Raw genomic sequence first — 13,198 nt, 5'->3', positions numbered from 1 at the left:
ACAAAGAGGAAATGTTCTACTAAAAAGATACGTTTGTACCTTTGGAAGATATCCTCCACATTTTAAAAACGTTTAAACATTTGAATAATCGTTTGCACAAAACCGTGGATTTTTTTTATGAACAGACTTCAAACAAATGTAGAGAAAAAAAAAAGTACAATAGGGTAAAGTAGTAAATCATACCTAAAGCATTTTTTTTTAAAACGTTGTCAGTCTTCACTAATTCTTACAGTGAGTTTGGCTTGGTTCCGCACACGCAACCTACCAGCGCAGCCTATCATTTCACTGACTCACTCTGAAAGTGAAAGTAAGAAGGAACCGGGGCAAACACACGCTCGATGTCCAGCCGAGAGTCAAACAATTGTTCCAACACTGGAGAGACGTCGCCTTGTCGAGGAGCGTGTACGGTGAGTTTGACACAATGTTGTGGTGTTGACCGTGTGGCAGCGTGGAAGTGTATGTGTTGTACATACCTTTTGTGTGCGTCTACATTAAGTTAGTGGAGCGGTGACGTAGGCCAGCAGATATACGGTAGCTCAAACTGACCTACATAAAGTATGTCCAGTTTAATGAATGGCGTTCTGCCTACTTTATTTTGTTAAGGTTACTGAAGCGGCAGTGGAAGGAGGCGAACTTTTAATGTATCTAATTATCGAATATATATATATATTTTTAAAGTCACTCTACGAGGAAATGGCTCGACTCGCGTTTATTTAAATAACCTCGCGAACTCGACCTCGCTCCAAATATAGCTCCAGAAGTGTCGTGAATGGAGTTTTGACAGCGCCTTCTCTCTCTATAGAATGGAAACGTTGGGCTTAAGGTGTCTGCAGCTAAAGTGTACACAACAGTGTCTGGGGCATAGAGAAGATAATGACAAAACGGCCGCATTTATTTGCGCAAGATAAGCAGACAGCGTCAACCGCGATTGGTTGAACTGTTCTTTACAATAAGAGTTGACTGGGTACAATTAACCATTTGCGTTGTGTTTTGGAAGTACGAAGAGACCACATTCAAATTCAACAAGTAAAATCTTGAGTCAGTTTTTATTTTATTTATTATTTTATAGGAAATCTGTTTTGTCCTGATATAGTATCTGAACCACAGTTAGTAGTGCGGATGTTTTCCCCCTTTGGTTTAGCCATAATTAATGATTAGGCCAAAGTGTAGTTAGTGCAGCAGGCCTGTACCATGATGTAACAAAACTGCATCAGATTGCTGTTCATGAAATTTAGACAATGGGAATCACACAATAAATCCAGCATATTTTCAGCCCTTCCTTCATGGGAAAGTCAGCCCAACTGGTTCTTCTATAAATACACATTCCACATATGGTGGCCTAAGCACCCAACAATAAGGGCTGGTAATCTGGGTTGTAATTGCAATGTGTCTGCAGCACTATTGAAGAGCACTTGCGAATGGCCATCTTGGCATTTGCTTATCCTCCGCTATTTATGTTTAGTGTCAGTTGATGTGAAGGACTTGCAATGGCGATGCAACTATCCTGTGGGTCTTTACATGTGTTTCTGCAACCTCACTAGAGGAGTACGAATGGCTTCTCATCTGACTGTGCGGTTGTAGAGTTCTGACTGAGTGAAAGTTGCACAAGGGAATCATGATGAAAGTGAGGACCGACATGTTGATATCTTTTTTCTGACTTCTGAAAACAGTCCTCAGCAAGAAGAGGAAAAGAGGTGGTTGGTAAAAGACAAGAGACTGACTTTATGTTGATGCCAACGTTCCTAAAGGCGCTCCACCACCTCCTCTTTCAGATTCAGGGGTTCCTAAAAGTGGATGGGGTTGTCAGCTAGTGTCATGTTAGCCGGGCCGCTGTATCAGCTCGTATTATTTTATCACAGTTAGACTGGTATTTTTTTGGCTGAAATAGCAACAAGAAATAGCAAAAAAAAAATAAAAAAAAAATATATATATATATATATATATATATATATATATATATATATATATATATATCTTTAAGGTATTTTACAAACTGTGACGATATTGCATTGACAGGTTTACTCAGTAGCCTACATGTCTTGGTCACAATTCTTTAAAAAGCAAATTTAAGAGATTTTTAAATATAATTGTGCAGGGTGTCCTGGTGGTTATGTGGTTCAGATGTTTGTCATACCCCTGTCTTTCCCCTCATAATAATCTTATTATAATTATTTATTTTACATGTTAAAAAAAAACCCACAACAGCAGCCAATATATAGCTATTAGATTTTTAAACTGTCAAATATCTGCATGGATCGAGCCACAGTAACAACTCTCACCCTTCCCCTACATTTCCTTAACCTCACAGTTATTAACCACCAAGAGCTCCTGAGGAAGAGAGGCTGTCATCTTGGTAACACTGTTAATATCCAGGCAGGAAGTGCACAGAAAAGCCAGGCCACCCGGGCCGTGGTCATAAATGGAGAAAAGGATTATGATGGAACGCATACCTCGGGATCACTGAGTTGAAAACAACTGTACTGTTGTTAAAACTAGGGATCGACCAATATGTTTAATTAAGGCAGATTCTGATACTGTTCATTAGAATTCAAGGTCGGAAGCTGAAAAAATGAAAATGTTAGTGTTACTATAATTATATATATTTAGAATAACACAAACTCCAACACAAAACTTTGTGTAAATGTCTTTTAAGCATATGTTTAAGTAAATGCTGCAAAAGAGAACTTTTCAATGTTATCTTTAAAATGCAAGATAACCTACGCTCCACGAGGCTAAATCCTAACTAATGGGCTGGAAGTGTTTTTTTAAAAAAACAAGCTGATAAAGGAGATAGACCAACACTAATTATGCATTCTTTTCCTCGCAGCAAACTGACATCCTCAAACTTCTCTATTTCCTCGGCCCATCTTCGTCTGCATAGTCAGAAAACGTTGGATGTGCACGTACAGGGGAAAATCTGCCGGATGCGCTGTATATGTTCAGTCTGTTATCAATCCCCGGCGTGCTTTTGTGGGAGAGTGCAGATGTTTTCTCTTCGGTGTCCAAGAGATTCAGACAGGCATCCGCCACCCCACAGCTGCAATGGCTCGATTATCCTATCGGGGAAAGCACTTGCGTGTGATGTATAAACTCGTATTGTGCTCCTTTTTTTCGACTCATTGTCCAGGTGGAATGTAGGAATTCCCCAATCACGACCACAAAGACAAGTTGTTCAGGCAGAAGGAGTGAGTTCACACAGGTAAGGGGAATGGATCAAAATACACTGAAGTAAAGTAAGCAAAATAGTTTAAAAAAACGTCAGTGGGAGTGTGCAACAGTCATCCTGAAAGGAAAGAAAAAGCAGCGTAGTGGTCAGAGATATTTGTTTTGTAAAACAGGATGATATTGCTCAATCTCTGGCAACTCTGAAACTCTTCAAGCGGTTTGACAAAACAATCCCTCTTCTTTCTCTTTCAGTATGACGCCTTGTCTGTTTTAATGTGCGGGCTTAAGCGACATTTCAAGTGCAAGTAAATACACACACACTTCAAAGAAGTGGCCAAGCAGGTTTCATGTTAGACCAAAAACAACAGAAGCGGACTCGGCCCGCACTTAGATACACGATTACCACATTATGGGACAAATATATAAGATCTCAAGAAACCCAAGTTGAAACAGATTTACGAAAGGGACCAGGCGAGCAGTAAAGTGTGATCAGAGGTTTTAACTTATGCTCTCATTTGTTTGTCATTTGTTTGTGGACTTTTTTTTTTTTTTAAACCACCTTCAGGAACAAATGTTTCAAATAAGCATAGGCTGTAAAAAGCTATGACATGCGAAATTTGTTGTCAGTTACATTCTAGTGCTTATTTATCTGTTTCATTAACATAACGCAATGCACACCCACACAGAAGAACGTATTCTCTGGAGACCTCTGGCTTCCCCTTTGCTGCGCAGCTGCAGTCACAAATGCAGTCGAAACTGCATCTTTGCAGCTTTGAAACCGACAAACCGGTCTCGCTTTGGGAGAACAGGTGTTATGGATTATTAACTGCGTGTCTTATTTTCATGAAATAGCATGAGACCGCTGTTTCGCTCTTTTGTTATGCAGCAGGATACAAAGGTTGTGGAAAGCTCAATAGTTTTTCCCACAGTGCTTGTTCTAATCTGCAGAAGCGGTACAGAAGATCAGACCCCCTCCTCCGACGCTGTATCCACTTCTCTCTATACATCCATGGGACTGTGAGGCCATGAAACAGTTAATAAAACAAAACTGTATTAGTGATTAATTCACCTACAGATAAGAACATCACATTTCTTCCCACTTATATTCCATGAAGCTTCACAGCACCGGTTTACCTTTTTTTTTCCCCCTGTGCGTTGCGTCTGCCAGATGTGGGCACCACACCCTCTCTCGAACAAAACGACGCATGCATGCAAGGTCTTCACTCGGTAGGCACGATAAAGTCAAGTTACAGAAAGGAACAAAAGTGAAAACGGAGATCTAGAGATCAAATTAGGAGAAATTAGGAGAATTGCTGGAGGGTATAAGGAAATCAGACAAGAGACCACGAGGGTTCGGCAGTCAGCACCAGCTGGTATCATTGTTGCTTTCATTCCTGCCCATTTTTTAAAAGGCCACCGCAAAGAAAACCTGCTCCTTGTTTAAATTTTCGAAATCACAATGAATGATACATGTTTTGTTTCTGGCTCCTGGTTTTGCGCTCTCACAAAATACAACCGTAATACAATTTGAACTAGAAACCCTGACCTCGGTGCTGTGATAAAGTATCCCAGTGTTTCCGTTGTATACATTTTGCTGACAGAATTGCACAGTGAAAGCTTTGGAGGGAACCAAGCTTAATGCAGATGGTGTCATTATTTTTTAGAGACAAAAGTGACAACGAGGGCTGTGCTTTGTCTCCGTAGTTTGTTTGTTCTGGTCCGAATCAGCTGGTGAGTTTGTAAACTTGGAGCGTTTTCCTCTTGGTTTCGGTTCCTTTTCATACAGAGAAAGATCCAACTGAACCAAAATGCATCACAAACACATTTGAGAACAGTGAACAGTGTGAGACTCACAATTGACCCGAATCCTGTTTGAATCACTTTCAATACTGAAGTCAAACAAGTAACACAAACCCCTTTTTTAATGCACATTTAGCTTATTTGTTCTACCTTTATCATACCTTCTTCAACAAGTAGACATTTGTAATTGCATTGAAAAAAAATCTGATTGTGTCAGCAGATCTGTTATTCTTACCAGCATCTCTCACAACAAAACAGCCACACAGTCATATGCAGTTATGAGTTCCATCTGCAGAGTTACCTGCATTGTAAAACCATCACAGCGCCTGTAAAATCCTCTGGTAACGTAATCAATCTTGTGCAATCAGCACAACATTGTTGCAAAACACGCTGGCAGTACACACTTTGTTTTTGTTTTTGCAGTACAAATATGTAAGTAAGTACAACCTGGAGCACCACACTTTTGAATTGCTATGATGTGATTAATGTAATAATCAGACATCTTTGGTGGTTACATCTGTCTTGATCAACACATAAAGAACTGTTTGTTCTGTCATTTCAGGTAAATGAACATGGCCTCAATGTGTATCCTCCTTATTGTCACTGTCATCACAATCAGCGTAGGAAACGCAAAGAAAGGTAAATTCTGCCTAAATCAAAGAATTTGAAGTATGAAAGGCTGCTTGCTGCTGATGTAACTTCTTATCCTCTCATATTTTCCTCTACAGAAGATTTTATAAGTCTGGACTGTAAGGCTGAACAGCTGGGACAGTATGGCCAGCAGTCGCTGCTGGAGTGTGTCATCAACATCCCAAATGGCAACGCGTTAATCCGGGTGGTCACCTGGAAGAAGGCCTCGAGTGTCTTACTGGTCTTTAACAAAGGGAATCTTACAAAGCGGCAAGGCTATTCATTTGCTGAGCCGTCCTGGAATTTAAGTAACATGAACGTGTCCCTGCTCATCACCAACACTGCAGTGGAGCACGATGGACTTTACGAATGCATGGTGATAACAGACAGCGGTGATCACACTGAATCCCTCAGCCTTAAAGTCACAGGTGAGAGCCTCCAGCCTCGTGGTCGAAACATTTTTTTACAACTATCGGAGAGGTGACCGATTTGAGTGTAGTGTTCAAAACTAATCCCAACTCTTTTCAAAGCTAAACTGTGAGTCAAGTTGATTCTGTGAACATTAAAACAGAAAGTGTGCTTGAAAAATGTAATTGTCGTTTGAAGATTATCTAGAGATCCAGGGGACTTTCCTGACCTCTCATGTTGGTATTTCACTTTCTGTCTTTACGTGCTTTTAGTTTCAGTGTTATCAAATAATCACAGCCAGTGCAGGGGCCAGCTTTTATATGTGTCTTTCTCACCACATATTGTACTAGATAGTACTCTTCACATATAATGGTCAACTTAATTTTGTTAACTTTATTGGTGTTGTTTGGTTGATGTCACGGTGCAACGTTCAGCTTAATGATTGTGTGTTTTTTTCGTTTACTCTTTGCAGCCAAATACAGCAAACCAACTATTGTCTCCAGCCCTAAGGCAATGACTCTGATTACAGACGGTACCCTGACGTGTGAGTCTGATGGCGGCTACCCAAAAGGCGAACTTCGCTGGTTCGATGAGAACAACAGGGAGCTGACAAATGACTCTCCAATGGAGGCGAAGCAGACCAAAACTGGTCTGTTTCAGCTCTCCAGCAAGCTGGTTTTGGGGCAAATATCCGATGTCTCCAAATACACCTGCAGTGTGTTCAATGCCAGCGGAGGCAAAGAGGAAGAGACCACATTCGAAGAACTAAACGCACCAAATTCTCCAGGTATTTGCTTCACACAATAAAACTTTCACACAGCGATTTTGGCTACTATCACATGTGAGGTCATGCTTTACCTGAAATTTAAATCACATAAACTGACCTAGCGCATGTACAGTAGCGCATGTTTTGTGTTGGCGCAGGAGGTCGTTTCCGGCAGAAACAAAGGAGTAAAAATTGTAGTCGAATGGAGCTTGTTGGTCATAAAAGAAGAAAAAAAACCCCCATCTTGGCATGTCTGACAGGCCGTGTGAATATTGAATATTGAAACTTAGAGGAAACTGCTATAAATAGTAAAGACAAGTGGAAACCAGTGATAACGTCAGCAAGCATGACTGCAAGGAAAGTTCCGCCGATCGCTCGATTGAAGGTCCTGTCCGGCGCATGATATTATATAATTTACTGTGTGAACACCACAACAACTTCAAGACTCCCTACAACAAGACAGCAGGTTGTGTAGTGTGGACAGTGCGGCGATCTTTGACAGTGTGAACTTGGCTTAAATCTGAAATCTTTTTCAAAACTTCAAAACAATGCTCCTCACAAGGGAAGAAAACTATGCAGCCCTGATGAGATGTCTTCAGTTCCTTGCGTTCTCATTGATGGGAAAACTTTATCAACAGTTTTACTTTGCCGACCCCTCTGGGAGTAAAAGAGAAAGCAAATGTAGGTTGCTGAAGTATTACAGGGGGGGAACTTCCCATCAGTGCGTGCACTCCTCATTTGAATCAAGTGCACTTACACCTTTACTCTTTTTGGTCTCGACCTGAAGTATGAGAGCGTTAAAACAATCTTTACTGTTCAATTTGATTCATTCAGAAAAGGGGTTTCGGAAGGAGCTGGATCCAGCCACTAAAATAGTGGCTCCCGTGGTGGTCATCGGATCGCTGATCGCAGGGTTGCTGATTGTGATGCTGATTCTCAGAAGGCGATCTAAACGTGAGTACCTACACAAGCCCTCGTTTAGCTCAAAATGAACCAATACATATGTTATTGAGTATTAACACAACTAAAAAAGGTAGAAGGGAGATTAACAAACGGTGCTGATTTAATTTATTATTTCCTTCTTCCTCTAAGAAACAAGATTGCATCACATTCACCGTTTCAGACTACACACAGGCAGCCAAAATCTTGTTCCCATGAAATTAAATTAATATATATTGTAACACATCAATCAGCTGCAGTTTTCTTAATAAAAAAATAAAAAAATCACTGAGCTATTCCAGAAGGGACGGTTTACTATTTTTCAAGTCTGTCTTAAAACAATAAACATTGAAAGAGGTTCCTGTTTATACTTCCTTTAAACTCTGATACACAGTAGTGCGTAGTGACTCGCAGCATTACTGATGTACAACTGCAGACATACTATAGCACTATTATGATATTTGATCGGGAAATTTCAGTACTAACGCTCTCAAATGTTGTGTGGGATTTTATCAGTTAGGGTTGCAACCCATCACAAAACTTGTGGTTCCGATCTTTTCGTGGTTTTGAGTCACGGATCGGACCAGCAGAGGAAAGAAAGGCAAAAAAGGAGCAAATATAACTTGAAGAGAGGCCGCAGGCTGAGAGCTAATGTTAGGAAGTTTAGCAGCTCATAATTCCCTCTCAAATATCTATTTTATATTGCTGTGAAAACATAACCAACTGTATTTATTTCGGTGTCTTGTCAACAAACAACATCGTGCTATTAAATTGAACCACACAATAGATGGAGATTAACATCACAATAGTAGGAGGTGGACAAACCTGTCGAACACCTGGCAAGTAGCCAAAATTATTCAGGATGGGAAAGTACACGCTGTTGCGTTGTTTAGTTAAATCAAGCAGTGTGGGTGCTGCAAACCTCTCATGAGGCCAAAACACAAAATGGTTGGTGTGGTAGGACACAAGTAGACATCTGCTTTTCATTCTCCCATCGTTTTCTTCACAGAACCCCGAAGACACTCCACAACACCCCTTATGAGTACGTCCATCTTTGGATATACTATCGCTGCTGTTTTTCTTCCAAATTTGTCTCTTTTTAGAGGTGTAAATGAAAGGTTCTATCTATTGATTGTTCTACCTATCGACTAGTTTTAGCTGCCTGAAACACTACATACCTGCTACAGACCTTCTGACGGAATAATGAGTGGTTTAATTGGCTAAAATGAATCGTCTTTTTTAACTACTTTGCTGGATACGTTGTTTGTGTTTTACTGATGAATGGTTGACTCAGTGGCCTCGGGGACAACATGAAACCAAACTCACTCCCCACATACACACATTCCAAGGCTGTTGAGGCATGTCCTCCCGCTGTGTTTTAAATGTTAACTCGGTGGGAGCACATGTTGATCACTGATCAAAGAACTTAACTGTCCCTGTACTAACTGGGTATCAACACATCTAAACGTCTCACTGGGCTTCCTCTGACTTTAAAGATGTCTGGGGAAGCACAGTGATATTAACTAGGATATAGATTATAGCCTTTTTCCGTGGCTTGTGGGGAAACATGGGCTCGGTCACTAATCACTTTTTAGAATCTAACCTGACTCGTTGTTTCGGACACTCAACCTACAGGACCTGCCTCTACTCGCTTGTCAGAAACTTGCTCAATATGGTGATGGTTTGACGCCCTCCCATTGTAAACCACATTAACATCTTTTGATTTCTTCCAGGTGAACATCACGAGGTCCGCCTATCAGATGTCGAGGAAGGTACGTCGGAATGACTCACTGTGTCTCACTAATAAAACTTCAAATACACTCTATCACAAATAATTCAGGCTTTGATATTAAATCTTTTTGCAGGTGATGATGTATGCCCAGACATCTTGGCCTGAGGTAATTATAATGCTCTCTATAATATTTGCAGGCTTCAATACAATATCAGATATCTGAAAGCTCTCTCTCTCTCTCCCTCTCCCTCACTCTCCCCGACTCTCTCTCTCTCTCTCTCTCTCTCTCTCTCTCTCTCTCTCTCTCTCTCTCTCTCTCTCTCGCTCGCTCGCTCGCTCTCTGTCTCTCTCTCTCTCCCCCCCTGCAGGAGTCACTGCGAGTCACATCACAGATGCTAATTTACTGGCACCCTCTGAAATCAACACTTCCTTGTTTGCTAATCTCTACTCTATCATTGTACTTTGCCTATTGCAAACAGCTGGGTATATAAAACCAGGGATAACTTGTATTACCGTAATTCATCAGAGGAATTGTAAGCGCTTCATTCATCTAAATGTACTAAGAAAACACTCTTAAATCAAGTCTCAATCTGAAGAAGGATCTCAACTGATTTTAAATCAGTGACGGACTTAAAACTCTGACAACCACATCGGGAGCAACGTGTAACATCACCGAAAAGCAACCTGATAGTTTGGATGGCGGTGAATCTCGTTTTGGTTGTTGGAGGAACTGTTTTGTTTAATTGTACCCATGCATTAACTGTAGCCTTTGGCAGCTTGTCAGGAGTGACTCTCCTTCTTACTTCCTCTTGTCACGTCATGTCAATGTTACGAGAAAAACGTTGAATCACGTTAATATGATGAGGCAGGGTTTTTTTTGTGTGTGTGTGTGTGTGTGTTTGTGTTCTGGGGAAATGTAACCGAAGTTGCTAGTTTAGTAGTCTGATTTTACAGATTTTTATTTTTTGCCTTTTTCACATTCCACAACTTGACAAGTAGCCCTAGTTTTGTGATTGTGCTAAAGGAAGAGTTCAACTATATTTTTCTTACTGTCAACAAATCCCATGAAAAAACAACAGTGGCATTGACTCAAAGTATACACTGTTAGAAATAAACTAAAACAAATTAGAACCATATAGGGTCTGCAGCTTGTCCTCATAAAAGCACTCTTTTGGGTTGCTGGAAGAACCTTTATAAAGGGTCCACCTGAACCATTTTAGAGGGTTCTACCTAGAACCATCTGTGAAAGGTTCCACCTAGAACCCTCTCAGGAGCTTCTGTCTAGAACCTTTCCACTTTCTAAGGGTGCGAACAAGAACCTGCCCAGGGGGTTCTACCTAGAACCCTTTTATACAGGGATTCTTTGCATGAAAAGGGTTCTTGTAGAATATCACCAGCCTTTTCCTTTTTAAGGGTCCTTGTTCAGCGGTTACTCATTGTTTGTTTCCTGCTTAAAAACGTATAAAATCAACCGGCCAACTTTGAGTGCAGTGTTACCCCTCACTGCCTGAGAATAGTCAACCCTAGCAAATCTCATATCCTTATTCTAACCATTGAGGAAGTACACGAGATAGATGCTGGACGCACTTCCGCACGTCACATGATCTTCTTTTACTTGCTATTGGAAAAAAGTGTGTGGTGGAAGAAAGCCCAAAACACATGTTTATGTTCCTCTGACTGTCTTCGATGAAACTGTTTATGTAACGTTTGGCAGCAGTGAGCAACTTCATTGCCAAATCAACCCTTGTCTTCAGGCGGGTTTCTTGTTTCATTCTTCTTTTCATCTGACACCAGCTCTCATAGAAATGTGCGCCCATATTCTCAGGTAACGTAATTTCTGATCTGAGACCTGCTTGATAATGGAGCAGTGGTACTGACACCACTAAAGGCAAAGTTGAGAGTTAACAATAGAAGCACCTTATCAGCAGGCACACAGTGTATAATTTATCTTGGTCCCTGACACAGAGTTAATCATTGACTTTTTGGATAGGGAAAAATGCCATTAAAAGCTTTTACATTTGAAAGATCATTCTGGAAATAACTGAAGAGCATTGTTGTTGTTTTGTGTATATACTGTTTTTACAAAACCTGTGAAATTGTAATGCTGTGTGTTTGTAATGACTTTCACTGTTGTGTTTTTGGGATTAACATGCACTCTCACAACTGATCTGTGATTTATTTCCATGCAATTAAACACTTTTTGAATTGAAAAAGAGAACTGTTTGAATGATTTTTTGTTGTTGCTGTGCACTCATTTAGATTATATTTCAGACATGGCTGTACGTGTCAACGGGTATTTTTATTGACATGGTAAAAACCAACGTCACTTTTTTGGTCATTCTCCTCCCTCTGTTGCATCTTTGCATACCTGCACGAAAAAAATAAATTAAGAAATTCTGGCACACGTTACATTTTTTTAAAATTCCAGGCTTATTCTCTCTCTCGCTCGCTAATGAATGTTATGTATTGTGTATCATTTTTGTAACAGAACAAAAAAAATGGTGAGCAATGGTTTACTGTGATACTTCCTGCACTTTATTTTGAAAGCCTTTGACTCTAGATCAACTGTCTTATAACTATTACTGCTTCTCTATCAGGCTGAGCTTGTTTTCAGTCAATAAACAAATTATATCAGATCATTTTCACCCAGATTTAAGGCGAATATTGCAGAATTCAATCCATCTCAATCCTGCCATCTATTGGATAAATAGCATTGCAACATGTTGGGGCACAGCAGCACAGATGAACAACATTTCCAAGCATTTCCACAGTTGTCTCTTTCAAATCACAGCTAACACATGAGAAAAAATAGATTAAATGCTAAACAAACAAACAAAAACATTGCACTGACACAGAACAAACTGGCAACGGGCAACATATTGATGGTGCATGTATTGTATAATCATCCCATATGCAGATGTGTTTCGTATTCCATTCCTCACCCTCAGTGCGACATCTCTGCAGACTCTATCTCTCTCATCTTCAAAGTTGTTGTGGTTGACCAAACGGCCTCCGTACTGAAGAGGTCACCGCTCATTGAGGAGGAGTTGAGGAGAAACACTGGTGCATTCCAAAACATGGTCCTGGTATCTGGTGCTGCTTTACAGGCCTCTACGTGAGAGTGAGGGGGAGAGATATAGCACGAGGAAGCATAGATAGTTGTAGCATCAGAATCAGGATCTCTCATCCTCCATTCAACACACATACATCTTCATGAATGTGCTGAGGTATTGTATCTTCTGCTGACAATATGTTAACTCATGTTCACAATATATTGATCTGTCTCCCACAGGATGAGTGTAAAATCAAAATAAGACGTGTAGCACCTGATGCGTCCATACTGAGCATGAACACATCATGTTGAGAAGAGCCAACTCAAAGTGAACCATGTTGACACCGTGTGACTGCAGAACAACCAATAGAAATGTCTGCAGTCAGTAAATGGTAGAACACAGTGAGCTCTTATGCAGTTTGAAGTTCAGACAATCTGCTTCCCTTCATGAGTTGTTCATAGAGGTTTGTGGATATTTTTTGTGTCTGTTTTATGGTGTTTATTTGGATATATTATATTACATTAAAGCGTCAGTTTACATTCAGAAATTACATCATAACACCTTGTCAAGTTCCCTCAGTTATGTTTTCACTGTTTTCATATTTATATCGTTTGAAGGTTCCCTGTTTTATTTTGTCCCTCACCTCTCTCTCTCTTGTTTCAGATAACTGACTTTGTGTTTCCAGCCAGTGTGATCACCTTTCCC

The 13,198-nt window shown here is 40.4% G+C and overlaps 1 protein-coding gene across 3 annotated transcripts; it reads left to right on the top strand.

Annotated features, from left to right (window-relative positions):
* Positions 1-301: 301 nt before the first annotated feature.
* Positions 302-11,658, top strand: zgc:174863 (uncharacterized protein LOC100136852 homolog). Of its 3 annotated transcripts, none has more exons than XM_068727130.1 (9): positions 302-407; positions 5,528-5,604; positions 5,694-6,023; positions 6,476-6,790; positions 7,604-7,723; positions 8,718-8,750; positions 9,442-9,480; positions 9,574-9,606; positions 9,809-11,658. In XM_068727130.1, exons 2-8 carry the CDS (start codon positions 5,532-5,534, stop codon positions 9,603-9,605), a joined length of 942 nt encoding a protein of 313 aa, XP_068583231.1. In that variant the 5' UTR covers positions 302-407; positions 5,528-5,531; the 3' UTR covers position 9,606; positions 9,809-11,658. The 3 variants fall into 3 exon arrangements, with proteins under 3 accessions (XP_068583231.1, XP_068583233.1, XP_068583232.1); XM_068727131.1 differs by lacking the exon at positions 302-407 and adding an exon at positions 3,078-3,199; XM_068727132.1 differs by lacking the exon at positions 8,718-8,750.
* The last annotated feature ends 1,540 nt before the right edge of the window (positions 11,659-13,198 follow it).

The sequence above is a fragment of the Cebidichthys violaceus genome, unplaced genomic scaffold, assembly GCF_023349555.1.
Source record: "Cebidichthys violaceus isolate CVI_PGR_0920_01 unplaced genomic scaffold, fCebVio1.0.p SCAF_4, whole genome shotgun sequence".
Taxonomy (NCBI): Eukaryota; Metazoa; Chordata; class Actinopteri; order Perciformes; family Stichaeidae; genus Cebidichthys; species Cebidichthys violaceus.
This window is presented reverse-complemented; position numbering and strand designations above follow the sequence as displayed.

Coding starts and splice junctions, on each gene's coding strand:
- zgc:174863 (XM_068727130.1), top strand. CDS start 5,532: ATGAACATGGCCTCAATGTGTATCCTCCTTATTGTCACTGTCATCACA. Junction 6,791..7,603: donor AAACGCACCAAATTCTCCAG/GTATTTGCTTCA, acceptor TGATTCATTCAG/AAAAGGGGTTTCGGAAGGAG. Junction 9,481..9,573: donor CCTATCAGATGTCGAGGAAG/GTACGTCGGAAT, acceptor ATCTTTTTGCAG/GTGATGATGTATGCCCAGAC.